At 47.6% G+C, this 17,694-nt stretch overlaps 1 protein-coding gene across 1 annotated transcript; it reads left to right on the top strand.

Moving 5' to 3' along the window:
* Nucleotides 1-8,916: 8,916 nt before the first annotated feature.
* LOC119397328 (toll-like receptor 2 type-2) lies at nt 8,917-14,910 on the top strand. Its single transcript, XM_049416531.1, has 2 exons — nt 8,917-9,012; nt 13,375-14,910. Exons 1-2 carry the CDS (start codon nt 8,917-8,919, stop codon nt 14,083-14,085), a joined length of 807 nt encoding a protein of 268 aa, XP_049272488.1. The 3' UTR covers nt 14,086-14,910.
* The last annotated feature ends 2,784 nt before the right edge of the window (nt 14,911-17,694 follow it).

The raw sequence follows: 17,694 nt of genomic DNA, 5'->3' as shown, positions 1-17,694 counted from the left end.
GCTAATGAATCCGCTCCCTGACGGTCAGCTGGAGGCAAGATTCTGAGTCCGAGTGAGACATATTTCGGTGAGGTTGAGTCCGAGTGAGTCCAGTTGATAAAAATATTTTTGAGTTCGAGTGAGTCCGTCTGAGGAAAATTTTGATGAGTGCGAGTACGAGTGAGCCCTAAGTGCAAGATATATTGCAAGAGTGAGTCTCAGTAAGCTCCACATATTTGCCTGCCTATAGTCCGCACTACTGCATAACTCCGCAAACTTCCCTTGGCTTCGATACTGATGGAGATGTGTTTAATATGCTGCGATATCTCCGCATGGGAACGAAACGTCCTGCTGATACGAAGAGCAAAACTTTTATTTTGCTAACGGAACAGAGTTTACAGAGAGCCCCAGTAGGTGTTTTTGCTTAAGGCTTTCATGCGTAGCCATACTGTAAATCATTTTGCAGCTCTCACGCGCTTTAAATACATAAAACACACTTTTGCCAAACAAGAATTTTCAAAAATTGGGGTATAAGGCTGTCTTGCTTCCGCAAAGAGCTTTTAGCGTATTGTAAGAATTAACGTTTTACAAAAATAACCCTATAGTAACTAAAGGTGTCAGGTAATTAAACAACTGTGATTATCAGCGCAAAGTGATCATTCTAATTTGGTAATTAACATGCGTTGACTATTAGGCGGCTTGAGTCTAGCAGATCTGTTGGTTTTAGGACAACATGCAAGCCCACCATCAATATACACGTATGCTGCGAATGTTTCCTGCTTAATTATGCAGAGTACAAATGTTCCCACTTGCACTCAATACAATGTGTAGCTATCAGGGCGATATATGCAATTTGGTCAGTGTAGGGCTGTGTGGCGTGAGTGATATGTGTATGTGTTGCTTACTGTGCTCAGTTCTCGTGTCTGAGTGTTGGTATATGTGCGATATTTGTCCACGCGCGTGTGGTAGCCCCGCGTGATGTGATACGACCGTTCGAATGCCTAAAATACCTTTTTTTCTAAGGTGTAATGATGAGTGTGCTAGTTAGAGTCCTAGTTATTTACAAGTGGTTTATTATGCATCTTTGATGCTACACTATATATCTCTCCCTCAGTCTCTCTCTCTCTCTCTCTCTCTCTCTCTCTCTCTCTCTCTCTCTCTATATATATATATATATATATATATATGTAACGGACGAGACATGGCGTCAGTCAGAACACCAGTTTAATCTAACTCCTCGTCTTCCTCCTCTTCCTTTCCCCCATTCACCCTTGAACCGTCACACGTTTCCCCCTCCCCCCGAGAGAGCGTCAACTTATTGGGACAATAGTAGAGGCGCAGTTTGCTGACGTGCACAATGTTAGTAGTTCGGCTTAAAGGTGCCACGCATCGATCTATCTCATAGTTCACAGGAGACACTATACGAAGGATCGTGTAAGGCCCTTCCATGACTAAGCTGAGCTTTCCTTTGTTTGGGTGCCAAGGTGTTTCGTAGAGCACCAGTTCGCCAGGCTGAAAATCTTGTGGTAGGAATTTTTTGTCGTAGATGATCTTGTTCTTCCCGTGGTAAGCTAGCGTGTTCTTGACTGCACTTTTCCTTGCTTCTTGCACACTTTCCATCGGCGTGTCTAAAATGGTGTCGTATGAAGGTATTCCATACATCAGGTAGGATGGTGGATATCGGGTTACTTCATGTGGAGTTCTATTGTATTCCTGGACAACGTCCGAAAGATGTTTGACCCAAGACTTCTGCGGCTGCTCATTCATTTTGCACTTCAACCGGGTTACAATAGTCTGATTCGTACGTTCGTTCATGCCATTACATTGAGGGTGTTGTGAGGACGTGAACAATTGGTGGACATTGTTGCGTTTTAGGAATTGCTTGAGCTTGCCAGCAGTGAAAGCTGGACCACGATCAGAGAGGAACTTCTTCGGCTTCCCTGCAGCGAAGATGGTGGCGAGGCACGAAATGTATGCGTCACAAGTTTCATTTTTATGGGGAAATGCCCAGACATACCGCGTAGTGTGGTCGATTGCCAAGTGTATAAACTTCTTCGTGGATCCGTATCCAGAAAAGCCACCTATAGTGTCCATTGCTACAAGATCGAAGGGCTGTTCTGCAGGTGGTAGCGACTCGAGTGATCCGAATCTCTTGGTTTTAGGCTTCTTGCAGCGCTGACATATGTCACAGTGGCGGACGTAGGACGAAACGTCTGTGATGATTTCCGGCCAATAGTAGTAAGGTGACAACAACCCGAGAGTTTTCTTTACTCCGACATGTCCGAACTGACAGTGTGCTTTCTGCAGAAGGCCCAGTCGGAGCTTGTGAGGCACGTACACTTTGCGAATTCCTTTACGTGTCACGATAATGACCCCATTTTCAGTGGTGTACTTGCATCGAGGACGGTCATCCTGGTAACCTTGAACTTCTGGTAATGAAAGGAGTTGAACCACAGGACTCCGAGAAAATGCATCCGCTTCGATGTTTTCGCTGCCTTTTTGATGTCGAATGTTGCCGTCATACATAGACAGCTTCAGAGATCATCGAAACAGACGGCCCTGGGGATTTTCATGTTTTTGCGCCATTGTAAGGCAGCGTGATCGGTGACAACAGTGAATGGTCTTCCATGGAGATAGCAGTGCCATTTCTCAACAGCGTCAACTATAGCGAGACATTCAAGCTCTGCGATGGCATAATTTAATTCGTGCGTGAGTAGTTTGCGCGAGCGATAAGCGACAGGGTGTTCTTTACCATCACGATCTCGTTGCTTCAGGACTGCGCCGATGCCTACGTTAGATGCGTCGCAATAAAGAATGCATGGTTTCTCGCACGAAAATATTCGTCATATTGGCTCTTCGGTGAGACGATTTTTCATTTCCTCAAAAGCTTGTTCGCATGAGGAATCCCATTCCCATGGCGTGTCCTTCTTCAACAGTTTTGTAAGTGGATCAACTATGTCACTGAAATGCGGTATAAACTGGCGGTAAACGTTGGTGGTGCCAAGAAAACGCTGCAGCTCTTTCGGAGATTTTGGTCTTGGGAATCGCAATACTGCTTCTATATTGCTTCGTTTTGATGATACTGTACCGTTCGACACTCTGTGACCCAGATTAGAGCTGTGCACTGGCCGTATTTCCGAGCCCGAGCCCGGCCAGGGCCCGCTGACTTTGTCGAAGGCCCGCCCGAGCCCGATGGCAAAGGGCTGCGAGCCCGCCCGGCCCGGCCCGACGTACGAAAACACAATCCCGAGCCCGGCCCGGCCCGGCCCGGCCCGGCTTTTTGAAGGTTTGCTGTGAAAACAAAACATCGTTTTCCGGTAGCTTGGCATTTTATTGAGCATATAAAATATGATCAAACGACACACGATGAACAGTCTTTATTGCACAGATTACAAATTGTCGTGCAAAAACAGCAAGCAGTCCACCGATTCCGGTTTCAACGATGTGCGGCGCTTTTGCATTATGTAGCTCGCCGAACTGAAGTTACGTGCGCGTCTTGCACTCGTCGCCGGAATTGCTAATATCTTTTTGCCAGCCTGGCAAGCTTCGCATATCTCTGCTACTTGTTTTTTCCACAAGACTAAAACTTCAGATGGACAGGACGGCGATTCCATAAAGAGATAATCGGAGAGCTCATCTTTTGTAACTGCTACATTCTCACCACTTAGAATAACAGAGAGCTGAGCTAGTTGGTACGTATTCATTCTAAAAAGAGACAGGGCGTGCAAACACGGACACAAGAAAGACATCAGGACACCACAAACGCCGACTAACAACCGAAGAGACGCACAACGGCTGAAAAGAAAGAAGGCACGAAAACTTATCTGAGCATGCCCATGCAACAGGCGAACCTATCTATCAATCCGGCACGCGTGGAGGTCTACGTGGAAGGTAACTGTTAAGGCATTTGATTTCATCTTTATGCAAGTTAATCGACGGTTGGCTCACGCATGCCCTATCACTATTCTCGATATGCCATGCTTCAATCATCAGGCGCGTTTCTTCATTTCTATGCCGGTACAACACTGCGCATTCATCGAATTTTGGCGTGCACTTACAGTCTCGACAGTGTAAAGATAGATTAGAAGGTGAGCCTCCTGTTAGCGATCTCTTATGTTCCAACAATCTCTGGTTAATGCATCGGCCCGTCTGTCCTACGTAGAAGCGGCCGCAGCGTACGGCAATCAGTGAATTTGTTGGTGTGTTTTACGAAACAATTATCGGTCCGCTTCCTGCCTTTACTCCCTCATTCTTCCTCTGCACAGCGACACAAATCTTACCTAGCTTATTGGCAGCCGTGAAAACAACATTAACGCCGTATCTACTTCCTACTTTCTTTAGCCTGTGAGATATGCAATGAATGTACGGAATACCTACGACGCGTTTCTTCCGATCGCTTTCTGCAACAATGCTCGGACTTAACACAATAGACTTCTTTAAACATTCAGCGACCGTGGCCAGTGCATCACGAGGATACCCTACATCTAAAAGACGCGTAACCTGTGCGCTAAAGCTATCACTCATTTCGTGCTCACACGACTTGTTGAGGGCTGACTTAAGGCAAGACATGGCGATGCCGTTTTTTACAACCTTCGAGTGCTTCGACGAAAAATTTAACAGCGGTTTGGAAGATCTAGAAGAATACTGCCAGCACACGTGGTTCTTCTGGAACGTTAAGGAAATGTCTAGAAATTGTATTCCATTATTCTGAGGCACCTCTTTAGTAAAGCTCAGCCCTCCTCCATTTAATTCAAATTTTTCGCTCACGGAAGTTACCACCTTTGCAAAGTCCTCATCACTACAAAAAATCAAGTAATCGTCCACATAACGAAAACACTTAATAACCGAATTACCTAAGGCGCCTTCCAAAAGATTGTCAATCTTGCTAAGGTATAAATCACTAAGAACCGGAGCAACCTTAGAACCAATACATATCCCTGATTTCTGCACATAAACGCCTTCCTTCGAACCTACCAGCGTCGACTTTAAATACATGGAAAGGATTTCTAGAAATGCCCCGGTAGAAACACCACATTTATCGGTGAAAACCGTCTGGTGCCCTTGTTCGTTAATACATGTATTCTTTCTTGTGTCCGTGTTTGCACGCCCTGTCTCTTTTTAGAATTCTCACCACTGTTTTAATAATAATAATAATATTTGGGGTTTTACGTCCCAAAACCACGATATGATTATGAGAGACGCCGTAGTGGAGGGCTCCGGAAATTTCGACCATCTGATGTTCTTTAACGTGCACCTAAATCTAAGTACACGGGCCTCTACCATTTCGCCTCCATCGAAATGCGACCGCCGCGGCCGGGATCGAACCCGCGACCTTTTCTCACCGCTGTCGCTCCACTCGCTGAACAACTGCAATGGAAAGGAAAAGCGGAAAAGGCGCTGTATGCGTGCTGGAAAACAATTCCCGCTCATTCTCTATATTTCGGGCTTGAGTCGGGCTTTGCGCCGGGCCCGAGCCCGGCCCGATAAAACTCCAAGTAGCCCGAGCCCGGCCCGGGCCCGAGGTGAAAATACGTCGGCCCGCCCGAGCCCGGCCCACGGGCCGGGTCGGGCTCGGGCTTTCGGGCTACCCGGAGCCCGTGCACACCTCTAACCCAGATATTCAATAGAAGCTTGGGCAAAGTGGCACTTTTTCAGTTTCAGTTTTATGTTCTCCGTTTTTAGAGCTTGCAGTAGAGCTTGTAGATGCAGTAGGTGCTCAGAAAATGTGTCGGAGAAGACTACGATATCATCAAAGTAATTGACGACATTTTGCAAGTTATGTTTTCTGATCACTGATTTTACAGCTCTTTCGAATGTAGCAGGAGCATTTCTCAAACCGAACGGCATAACAAGCCATTCATAATGGCTGTTTGGCGTGACGAAAGCTGTTTTTGGGATGTCCTCTGGGTTCATTTTAACGTGCCAATAGCCTCAGGTAATATCCAATGTAGAAAAATATTTCGATTTTCCCAGGTAGTCCAGCACATCATCTATGCGCGGAATAGGTTGGTAGTCGGGCACAGTGACAGCATTAAGCTTTCGATAATCAATGCATAAACGCGTACGCCCTTCGCCTTTTTTCTCCGCAAGAATGACAGGAGCTGCGTATGGTGAAAAAGAGGGACGCACCACGCCTTGCTTCAGCAGTAGGTCCACTTGCCTGACAATTTCCTCTTTGTCTGCTGGGGAGCATCGATATGGTGGTCTGTGAATGGGGACGTTGTTGCTGAGGACAATGCGATGTCGTTCATCCGCAATAGATCCGAAGTCCATCTGAGACTTTGAGAAAATGTCCTCGTAACTGTGAAGCACATCTCTCAAAGCAGCTTGTGACGGTGAAAGGTACGTGACGTCAATGGACTGGATCGGGGTTGTACCAGCACTGAAGACACACTTCTGATTTTCAAAGGGGTTGTGTAGAGCTTCGTCGTCTTGAAACAAAGTCATGGTATTCAAGTTGAGCGATTGGTTGAAAAAGGAGGCATTGTCCAGGCCTAGCAAGAATTCAGCCTTCATGCCTTGGAGAACGTGTGCTTGGACTGCCCGCTTTATCTTCCCTATTTCCAATTGTATGTGTACGCGGCCCAAAGTTTTTGTCGTTGAGGTGACTTGTTGGACACTGATGCATGGATCCTTGAGCAATTGCAGCTTGAGTTCTCTGAACACAGCGTCACTGATACAGGTAATAGCGGCTCCTGTATCTAGTGTTGCGTTCACCAAGTGTCCGTTCACAAGCGCACCAAAACGTATTAGTGTAGCTTTGGGCCGCCCTCTTCGTTTCCCTGGTCATCAGCTAGAGCAGACACCATTTCACGACGAGGGCACTCATTGTGCCAGTGAAACTGATTTGGCAAACCAGCAGATGCACACCGTCGGCACTCACTGCGCGGGGTGCGCGTCGATCCTGCAGTCCATCGTCGTGTAGGATGAGGCTCCCGTTGCACGAGCTGCTGCTTCGACAAGCGTTGGGAAGCATCTCTCTGGACAGAGTCTTCCGCTTGGAGCGCAGCAGCAAGCCACTTGGCCGGGGTGGCGAGCGACATTCCAGCGAGGCGCCTTTTAATCTCCTCAGGTACACCATCGGTCAAGCCTGACACTATGTGAACGTCCTTCAACTCTGCAAGGCGACCAAGACGCGTCTTCTCTTCGTAATAGTGCCTGATGCGCTGCTCTCTTTTGAGTCTGCAGTGTATGAATTGGCGGAAGGGGTATCTGACGGGGGCTGCAAATCGCGCTATCATGCTTGTTTTGATGCCTTCCCACGAATCTTCGGAGTCGAAAACCTCGGTGAGGTACCAGCGGAATGCCTCACCTTCCAGGTACTCGCTGATGCAGGCGATGCGATTTCGTTCGGACCAGGTAGCGTTGCTCGCTTTCGTTTCGAAGAGACGCAACCACTTGTCCACAGGGACGTCGTCTTCAGCTCCGGTGTATTTCGGCAGGCTGATCATCTTCTTTGGTGGGCTCATGATACTGTTGAGGTAGATCCTGTCGACTTACTGTAACGGACGAGACATGGCGTCAGTCAGAACACCAGTTTAATCTAACTCCTCGTCTTCCTCCTCTTCCTTTCCCCCATTCACCCTTGAACCGTCACACGTATATATATGTACCGTTACAGAACAGAGACGCGTCGTGGTTCAGTTGCCATGCATTTATTCTAATGCACGCGCACTTCCTCTTCGTCGCCTTCTCCTACCATCGCCTTGTTCATACGTTACATATATATATATATATATATATATATATATATATATATATATATATATATATATATATATATATATATATATATATATATATATATATATATATATATATATATTGTAAAGGACGAGATAGAGACCACACCCGTTCCTGGGCCAAGCTGTTCTATTGTCTGCCCTCTTCTTCCTCTGCCTCCATCTCCTAGCTGTCCGCGCGCGCCAGAGCCCCGGTGTCAATCTTCGTCATCACATTCGGCCATGACTGCAAAGCGCGCGGAGATGTCGACAACATTTCAGGTGGACGGGGCTGGCTGAATCGCGCTGGTCGGAACAGACCACGCGGCCACTCGGTCAGAAGATCCGCCAGGAGTGTGTCCGGTGGGCGACACTGGCTGTTTCGTGGTGGTCGGCCCCGACCCCGCTTCATCATGGTTTGGTGGTCTGCTAGAAGTTTCTCTGGTGGGCGACACTGGCTGTGCCGCGGTGGACGATGACCACGGCCACGCTGCGACTTTGCAGGGAAATCTCTCCCATTGGCCTGTCGTGCACGGAATTGGCAGTGTCGAAGTACTCGAAGTTTTCGGCCAAGAGACTTCTCGCGAAATATCGGTAGTTGCTCGGGTGGGTGGCAATTACTGTTTCGGCATGATGGCAGGCTTCTCCCGAAACGGTGACGTTGGTCCCGCCGCAGCTCTGAAGATAGTACAGCATGCGTAACTGTCGAGTGTCGGACTATGTGAGGTCGGGTGCAGTTGTCACGCTGGGTCGAGCTGGCGTTTCCTGATGAGGGGTCACGTGAACAAGATGTGTCCAGGGAGCGAGCAGTGCCGTCAGCAGGGCAGTTGGTTTGCGGTGCCAAGTTTGCGGTGCCCCAGAGAGCACCTTTGTTCTTTGCAGTTACGGAACAGCGGAGTGCGGTGGTGGCCGCGTTGAAGCTACTGCGCCAAACCATGAAGGTCAGGTCTCGCAGCCTGACCGAACTCGCAAGCATTCTTCGTTGGGAAAGTATGTGCCTGCTCAGCCCGCGGACATGAACAAACATGGGTTAGGGCGAAGCACGGAACAGCGACGACGTAACCTCATGGTAGGCGTGCGACGACCGTCAGGACATAGCCAATGGCATCCAACAGAACCATCATCGCCCGACTTCCAAAGCAAGTCACAGCGTGGCTATGACCGGCCTCCGCGCGGCAGCCAATGCCGCCCGCCAGAAGCATCAGTGCTATCGATGATGGTTCAGGGGCCAGGACCTCCGGGAAACGACCACCGCCTGAGAAAGGCCATCCTTGAGGAGCACTCCATGATCGTGATCGCAGTGTGGCCGAGTGTAAAGACAGCGCGGCCCTCAGGCATGGGGGCATGCTCGCCTAGAGAAGCAGAGGAAGACGAAGACAGATAATAGAACAGCCGGCCCAGGAACGGGTGCTGTCTCTGTGTCTCGTTCGTTACAATATATATATATATATATATATATATATATATATATATATATATATATATATATATATATATATATATATATATATATATATATATATATATATATATATATATATATATATATGTATGTATATATATATATATTTTACTTAGACCGCTACATTGTGAAAATGAAGCCGCAATATGGGTCAAAACGCTCTTTTTCCCAAATTTGTCACAATATTGTGGCAACGTTCATTCTTCTTTCGATCCCGCAGTATTTTTATCACTTACTACAGGAACCTACAAAGCCCTCAACGTGAATATATTACTCGCGATAAAATCGGTGCTCTTTCTAAGAAACGCTATACAGGCAGCATCGTGCGACTTTTCGTCAGTGCCAAAAATAATGAAAGTTGAAACAAAAATGAATTAACTATTATAGTCATGAAATAGCAGTGCCTTGAAATTAAGAAAAAAAATGTTTCGTGGTAATGACTCAAACGAGTGATTTTATATAAATTGTTATGTACGACACAGTTTCACTTCCGTGACCCAAGTTCGAAGCGCCCTCTAGGCAACACAAATTTTTTCCCGATATATAGCGTCTGAATAACTACTTCGGACATTCACACATACCAGCCCAATTTATTTCAGCATGATCGGAGATGACGATGATGATGAGGCAAACTTTATTGGGGTCCAGAGAAGACGCAGGGGAGACCCCGCGCCACCCGGGAGATGGTCGAAAATATACCAGGTACACTTGATATGGAATGAGCCATATATATATATATATATATATATATATATATATATATATATATATATATATATATATATATATAAATATATATATATATATATATATATATATATATATATATATATATATATATATGTATATATATTGTGTCCTAGCTCTATTTAGCTAAGGGTTAAAAACAATATTAGAGGCGCGCGAGTGAAATCAGTTGCAAATTGCTGACAGATACTTGCGCACTACAGATAATTGTTTGTTTTGTAATTAACTAATTTGTTAATTACGGTTATTTAACCAAATTGCTAAATATTGACTTTAGGCAAGAAATGCGGCTTGCAGAGTTCGAGAGTGTCTTCAGAAACCCCAATGGTGTTATTTGCGATAAAGAAAGTCTCACGTATACTACTTTTTCCAAGCTGCAAAGAAAGCCCGCGAAATACAAAAAGAACCACGTGACTAGCGCATTCGCGCGCAGCGGAAATGCTGCCCTCAGCCGTGGTTTGAGCGAACGAAATCAGCTGCGGCCGCGACTCGCCGTCTCTGTTGCAGCGGTAGGCCAATCAGTTAACGGTGGTTTTTTGGCCCGCGCTCGCTACTACTTGCACCGTCACGCGCACCAACTGGCTGACGCGGGCCAAGAAACCACCACCCACTTAACGGCCTGCCGCTGCAACGGAGCCGGTGAGTTCCGGCCTTTGTATCTTACACCGTGGTTCCGGCCGCAGCTGATTTTGTTCACTCAAACCACGGCTGAGAGCAGCACGTTCGCTGGCGCGCTAAGGCGCTAGTCACATGGTTCTTTTTGTATTTCACAGGCTTTCTTTGCAGCTTGGAAAAAATGCTATACGTAAGACTTTCTTTATCGCAAATAATGCAATGGGGGTTTCTGAAGACGCTCTCGGACTTTGCAAGTCACATTCCTTGCCTAAAGTCAATATTTAGCAATTTAGTTAAATAATCCTAATTAATTAATTAACTAATTACAAAACAAAAGATTCTGTGGTACGTGCTTCTTTTTGTATTTCGCGGCCTTTCTTTGCAGCTTGGAAAAAATGCTATACGTGTTACTTTCTTTATCGCAAATGATGCAATGGGGATTTCTGAAGACTCTCTCGGACTTTGCAAATCACATTTCTTGCCTAAAGTCAATATTTAGCAATTTAGTTAAATAATCCTAATTATTTATTATTAATTACAAAATAAAAAATTACACCATCTCCCTCTAAAGGGGACCATGCATGAGGCGATGCGAAGCCGGAGCACTTGCACGATCGCGTTCCGTTGGCGTTCGTTGGGCATGCTAGCGACCTCGCGTCGTGGAACGCGAAGAGGGACGCTACGCGCGTCGTATCTTCCATCTAGCCTGGCCGTTAATTCTCACAGGGCGAGCGGGGAACGCGGTCGACAGGCGGGCGAGAGGGGGCAGCGTAGGAGAGGAGAGAGAAGGGGAGGGGACGCGCATGCGCTCGAGCTCATCGCGGCGTTGCGCAGGAGAGAATTTCGGCATGTCTAGCCCGCGTTTCAGAGGAAGAGTGGAAAGGGGGAGGGGAGAGGGAGAGTGGAGAGGGGAAAGGGAGAGGGTGAGGGGAGAGTGAAAGTGGAGAGGGGGAGGGGAGAGGGGGAGGGGAGAGGAGGTGTGTGGAGAGGGTATGCGCATGCGCAGTAAGGGTGGTCACGCCGCACACCACCACCACCACCACCGGATTGAGCTCCGCCTTAAGATACTTCGCATCTAAAAATATCTCCAGTGCGCAACATGACTGTCAGCTATTTGCAACTCATTTCACTCGCCTGTCTCTAATATTGTATTTTTGGCTAAACCCTTGGCTAAAGATAGCTGGGACACCCGGTATATATAATTTATATATATCTATGTATACCACACGGATGTACATTCTAACCTTGTGTGTACATTTATTCTCATTTCAGAACTCGATGGCGGTAAGACTTGCTGCACTACTTCTCTCCATCGCTACAAGCGCTTTCAGCGAGAAACCACCCGGTCAGTGCATTACGAGACAAGACATATCATCCCTGCAAAAGCAGCATTGCGATATCACAGTACAGGAAGGACACCTTAACGCTCTGTGCAACATATGTATAGTGGGGTATTCTCAGCTTGACACTACCACTGACTATCTTACGGACGGGAATGTGCTGCTGATGAATCTTAAGGTCGAATCCGACAGGCCTGTTTTTAATATGACTCTAAACGATGAACCCGCTTGCCTCTACCTAACCAAGATTTGGGTAAATAAATTGTACAACTTCGAAGGATATATTGGCAACTATACCATAGTCGCCCCACAGCCACTGTACATTGGACCATTCAAAACAGAACCCTTCTTTCAGGGTCTTCGTCTAGTAAGCTTCAACACCACATTTAACAAACCTCCGCGGGTAGCAGCCGCTGTCTGCAAAAAAATACGCCCCGATGGAAGCTGCCTGTTCGACGTGTATGGTTTCCTACAAACCGGCTACAAGTCTACTGCTTTAGACAATACGAAAGCATTCATTCAGCAGTGGAACATCGGTTTCAGCTTTACGGATACACTGAACATCACACTTGCAGAGCGAGCCGTTATAGACTCCCATGAACTATATCTATTTCTATGTGAAGTACCGCTTAAAAGATTTTTGTGCTACAGATGCGACCACAACAGCGTTCAAAATGTTTATCTTTTTCGTAATAGACACACAGAGTCCATTTCGTTTGTTCAGAGCCACATTGAACAGTTCCTACCAACGGATTTTCACTTGCTTCCAAATCTGAAGCATATATCCTTAATGGGCACAAGACTTTCCGGCATTCCGGAAGCCATATTTGCTGTACGACGACTCAACACCTTCGATATGAGTGATACAGATACGCCTGCCGGCGTTGATTTTGATTATTCTCCTGCAAACCGTTCACATAACAGCAGTGCAATCCGCTTAATACTAAGCGGCAGCAAGCTCAACACGCTGCCACATCGCGCATTTTGTGCCTTCCCGGTGCTTGAGGAACTCGCACTGGACAGCTGCCATTTACGAGATATTTCTGGCTCACCATTCGATTGCTTGAAACGTCTGAAGGCTCTGTCGATGTCCGGCAACAATATTGAGCCACTGCACGAAGAAAACGTAAGGGGACTTCAAAGCTTAGTGACTCTGGACATCAGCAATAACGCCATCGCATACTTTCAAGGAACGTACATACTGTCGACGTTGGTTTCCTTACGGTCGCTATCACTAGCTCACAACTCGCTTGGGAAACTAGATCTCCGGCCTCGGGGCAAAGTAATGATCGAGGAGCTTAACTTTGAGTGGAACGATGTGAAACTGTGGGAGCCACCCCTTTTTTCTGGTATGATCGAGCTGAAGAAACTCAGCTTGGCACACAATCGAATCACACAATTAGATTACAAAATGGTACATGACATACAACACGTTCACGACCTGGACTTTAGCTCGAATCCCTGGGATTGTCACACCTGCGATCTAAACAATCTTCATTCACTTCTGCAGAAGCGCCCACCGAAGTGCAGCAACTGCTTTTCTTGTACGACGCCGCTTGAGCTCTACAATTACGATGTCCGTAATGTGACCTGGAGGGAGGATGACTGTGGTCCTCCTGATTACTACCGCATGTACGCCGTTCCCGGGTTGATATCCTTCATGATAGCTACTCTCCTAGTCAACATCGCCTACCGAAAGCGCTGGTACATCTTGTACGCTCTTCTATACCTAAAATTAAGTATTAAGGGGTACAGGAGGCAAAGAAACGGCGGCAACTTTTTATTTGACGGATTTCTGTCATACCACGCCTCGGACGCCGACTGGGTTCGTGACGTACTCCTGCAAAAGCTCGAGTCACCACCGATGCAGTTCCGGTTATGCGTCGCCGAGCGGGACTTCATTCCGGGCATGGAAATCACCGAGAACATTTGCCGAGCTATCACTCAGAGCCGCACGTCACTGTTCGTGATAAGTCGCGAGTTCTACCGCAGCCGCTGGTGCATGTTCGAGGTTAGCCTGGCGCAGCATCGCCTTTTTGAAAGCGATCGGCAAGATGGCATGGTGTTCATCAAGAAGGACGATGTGGACGAGTCTGAGTTGAGCACCTTGCTCCAGTACCTCATAAAGTCGCGAACATACATCCAGATACCCCCGGATGGATCAAACGAGACGCTCAACAACCTCTTCTGGCTACAGGTGCAAGCGGCGCTGGAGAAGTAAATACAAATATTCTGAATAATTCTCAATTGAACTGTGTTTCAGCGAAGCTTGTAGCCAGAATTGCCAAACAAATGTTGTCCAATACGGCATTACTGCAGCATAGCAAGCGGATGTCTCGGCTGTACTGCATGGAACCCGATTGGAAGCTCAAGCGATTTCCCCGCGGCGACAGGTCATATGAAAGGAAGGAAGGAAGGAAGGAAGGAAGGAAGGAAGGAAGGAAGGAAGGAAGGAAGGAAGGAAGGAAGGAAGGAAGGAAGGAAGGAAGGAAGGAAGGAAGGAAGGAAGGAAGGAAGGAAGACAAAGAGGCTAGCCAGTTCCTAGACCATCTCGCTGCACAGTGCTGGCGGAAGGGATACGGGGCCAGCGGTGTCTGTCAAGACACCGCAATAACTGCGCAATGGTCATGTAGTTTCTACAATATCTACCTCAGGACATAGAGCTGTGTGGCGCCTTCAAGCAACAGAGCGATTTCTGGCGCCTTCAAGAAATAGTGTTGTGCCATTGACCTGCTCCGTTATTTTTTGTGTAACGAGTGTTGTGTTTCGGCTTCATTTTATTCCCTGAGCGCTCAAATAACGAAGAAGGCACACCTGATGTTGCATTCAATCGCCACCACAATTTGTGATCTTTCATCGTCGTCTTCAACTACCCCACTTCAAGCACAATATGACACCAGCTTCTCATTGAGGAGGTATGCAAAGAAAACTGCTGATATTTAAGGAGGCAACTAATATTATAATAAGCGTGCTTCGACTTAACATGCAGGGAAATTATCATTGCCGAGTATAATTGTATAAGCTCGTTTTCGAAAGTCATTCTGTAAACAACGAAAATAAACCACCTGTTTTGTTCAGACAACCGCTCATTATCTACCTCTTCCTGATGATACGATTACTGCGACCAGGGGCGCAGCCACAAATTTTTTTCGGGGGGGGGGGGGGTTCAACCATACTTTATGTATGTTCGTGCGTGCGTTTGTATGTGCGCCTGTATATATACGCAAGCAAAACTGAAAATTTTCGGGGGGGGGGGGGGGGGGTTTGAACCCCCAACCCCCCCCTGGCTACGCCCCTGACTGCGACGCACGCCTCTGGGGCAGTGCACTTTTGTAAGGAGAAGGGTGTAACGGCCGCATCTTTCTGGCACGCTGCAGTAATAGTTATCTGACATATTGCTTTTCTACTCTTTAGAACTGTTTCCTGGCTACTTTGCTATATAAAAATGCTGCGTCACGCTAATCGCGGGCGCCCGCCATTCGTAACGAGCAAGTATACCCTGTGTGCGGCGATAACCCATCAAACCGTACGCAGGATGTGTGGCGATTATTGTTGTATGTCAGAAAGAAGCCTCAAGTTGGAGGGGTCCTTAACAAAAAAACTCACAGGGTCCCTCATGCATTTGCCTAAGACGACTGGCAAGCGAAAACCCTCTTCTTTTAACACGAAAGTGTTTTATGCGGGAGTCTACCACGGCTCCACTGACGTATTTCCGTTGCAGCTATGACGTTGTAAAATATGCACTAGCAGATGGCAGAGAAAAAGACTAGAAAAAAATTTGCAGTGGCTTAGCTCGGCTAAGCCAGGATATACGTAGTGTTAGCAAAGGTTCAGCTGATTATTTTTAGCTTTCCAGATTGTCTAGGATTATTAGCCTTCGTCTGTTCATTCTTCGTACGCTGAACCGCTAATTGCCAACTTCGGGATCCGATTAGATAAGCTTCTCGGCTCTTCTGCGCCGTTGAGCAGCATTTGCGCTCTCCTTCTCCATGGCGTTACCCACCTGCAAACGCCAGTCAGAGGCGCTATCAAGCGGCTCCAGCACAGTGTCAGACGGCGACTACACAACGAAGGCCAATAGCTGCGCGCGCGCTGGCGCCAATACGTCTGCCAAGGCTACGACGTCACTCTGGAAAGCGCAGACCGGCGGTGGCGGAGTCCGCGCGCGCCGGCGCCAGTGGCGCCAATATGTCTGCCGCAGCTAGGACGCCACTTCTCCTGAACCCGCAGACAAGCAGCGGCGAGCCGCGCGTGGCGGTGTCGGAGAGCGCGTGAGATGCCAGCTCCGGTGACCCAGCTGTGTGACATCACTGCGCAGCACGGCTCATGAGGATCCACGCGAAATCGGCTCCCGCTAGGCAAGTGTAGATAACGCTACGAAAAGTTCCGTCGCCGGGAGTCGAACCTACGACCCCTCGCTCCGCAGCGCGAACAGACTCGGCCACAAAAAGGCACGTTCTGTAGTATGCTAACGGCGAGCTATTTTTATACACCATTTACCGCTGGCGGTACTCAGAGATCGGTGGCACTTCAGCGTGTTTTCGTTATCACTAGCGAGATCTTGCTATGAGATCAAAGGGCACGCATTAAATGTCGTCGCCCCGCAAATTGCGATACATGCGCGCCTCCGCAGTGCGTGGTCCCTTGTGCGCGCGCGCTTATCTCGTGATGGGGAGGGGGGGGGGGTTGTACGTCTTGTGCTCTCACCGCAAGTTTGCGTTGAAGTTACCGAGAGCACGGAGGTCACTTCTCTCAATGCAGCGGCCGCTTTTGCGAAAGAAGCGCGCTGCTCACACACAAGTAAGTTACAACTGTGACAGTTCGCGCTCAACATCTCTATACTTGTGTTTTCGTTTCGTGCGTCTTCTTTTGTGCTTTAGCAGCGCGCTTTAACTGTCGGGTTGTGACAGTTGTTATTTCGCGATCATCATGTGTGTGTTCTTTCCGTGCGTCCTTTCTGCTCGAGCAGCTTGCCGTTCTTAGCGTCACATTACAACTGGTTGCTCTAGCATTCATTCATTCGCCCTTGTACCGAAAGAATGCAGTTGCCTGCTTCTGCCACACCCCTGTGCAGTCTACGGCAAACCGTGACCTGCTGCTAACCACTTTTTATTCTTCCAATCGGCAGGTGAGCTCTTCGTATCGACCTGTTTCTATTTTTTCTTACAAATCTTTGTTTGCCGCTGACTGCAGCAACATGTCTAATATTTGTGCCTTGTGCTCCCAGTTGCTGCCAACGGATGGCAAATTTCTGAGGTGTATGTTGTATAAGCGAGGGTATCACCTAGGACAAAATTGTTCCGCGATTGCTGAGGGCACCTACACTAAGATGTCAATTGAGAGGCGCGAAGCTTGGTCATGCCAGGCTTGCAAACAATCTGGAGCGGCGACAAGTTATGCTTCGTTATCACATCAATTGACATCAGTAAGTCAAAAACTGGATCAGCTTACGACAACAGTTGGGGCCCTTGTGGTCAAAGTAGAGAAATTACTAGCGTTCAAATCCGCTGGAGAAAGGCTGGCTGAGACTGTAAGAAACGTAAAAAAGTCTATAAAATTCCTCTCTACGAAGTATGGCTCTGTTCTGTCCCCTGTATCAGATAGCCAAGCTGAACTTGGTGAACTTCGGGCTCAGTACGAGTCACTGTCCACAACCGTTTCTGCTCAAGCTGCAACAATCCACTCCATGAACACCGAGATCAATGCCCTTGAACAAATCGACCGCAACAAGAACCTCATGTCTATACTTGGCAAAGTGGCAGGGAAGCTAGGTATGGAATTTCAGCCTTCGGACGTCGCAGTTGTTCACAGGCTGCCAGCTCGCAGGGAT

This window comes from Rhipicephalus sanguineus, chromosome 6 (assembly GCF_013339695.2).
Source record: "Rhipicephalus sanguineus isolate Rsan-2018 chromosome 6, BIME_Rsan_1.4, whole genome shotgun sequence".
NCBI classification, from domain to species: domain Eukaryota; kingdom Metazoa; phylum Arthropoda; class Arachnida; order Ixodida; family Ixodidae; genus Rhipicephalus; species Rhipicephalus sanguineus.
This window is presented reverse-complemented; position numbering and strand designations above follow the sequence as displayed.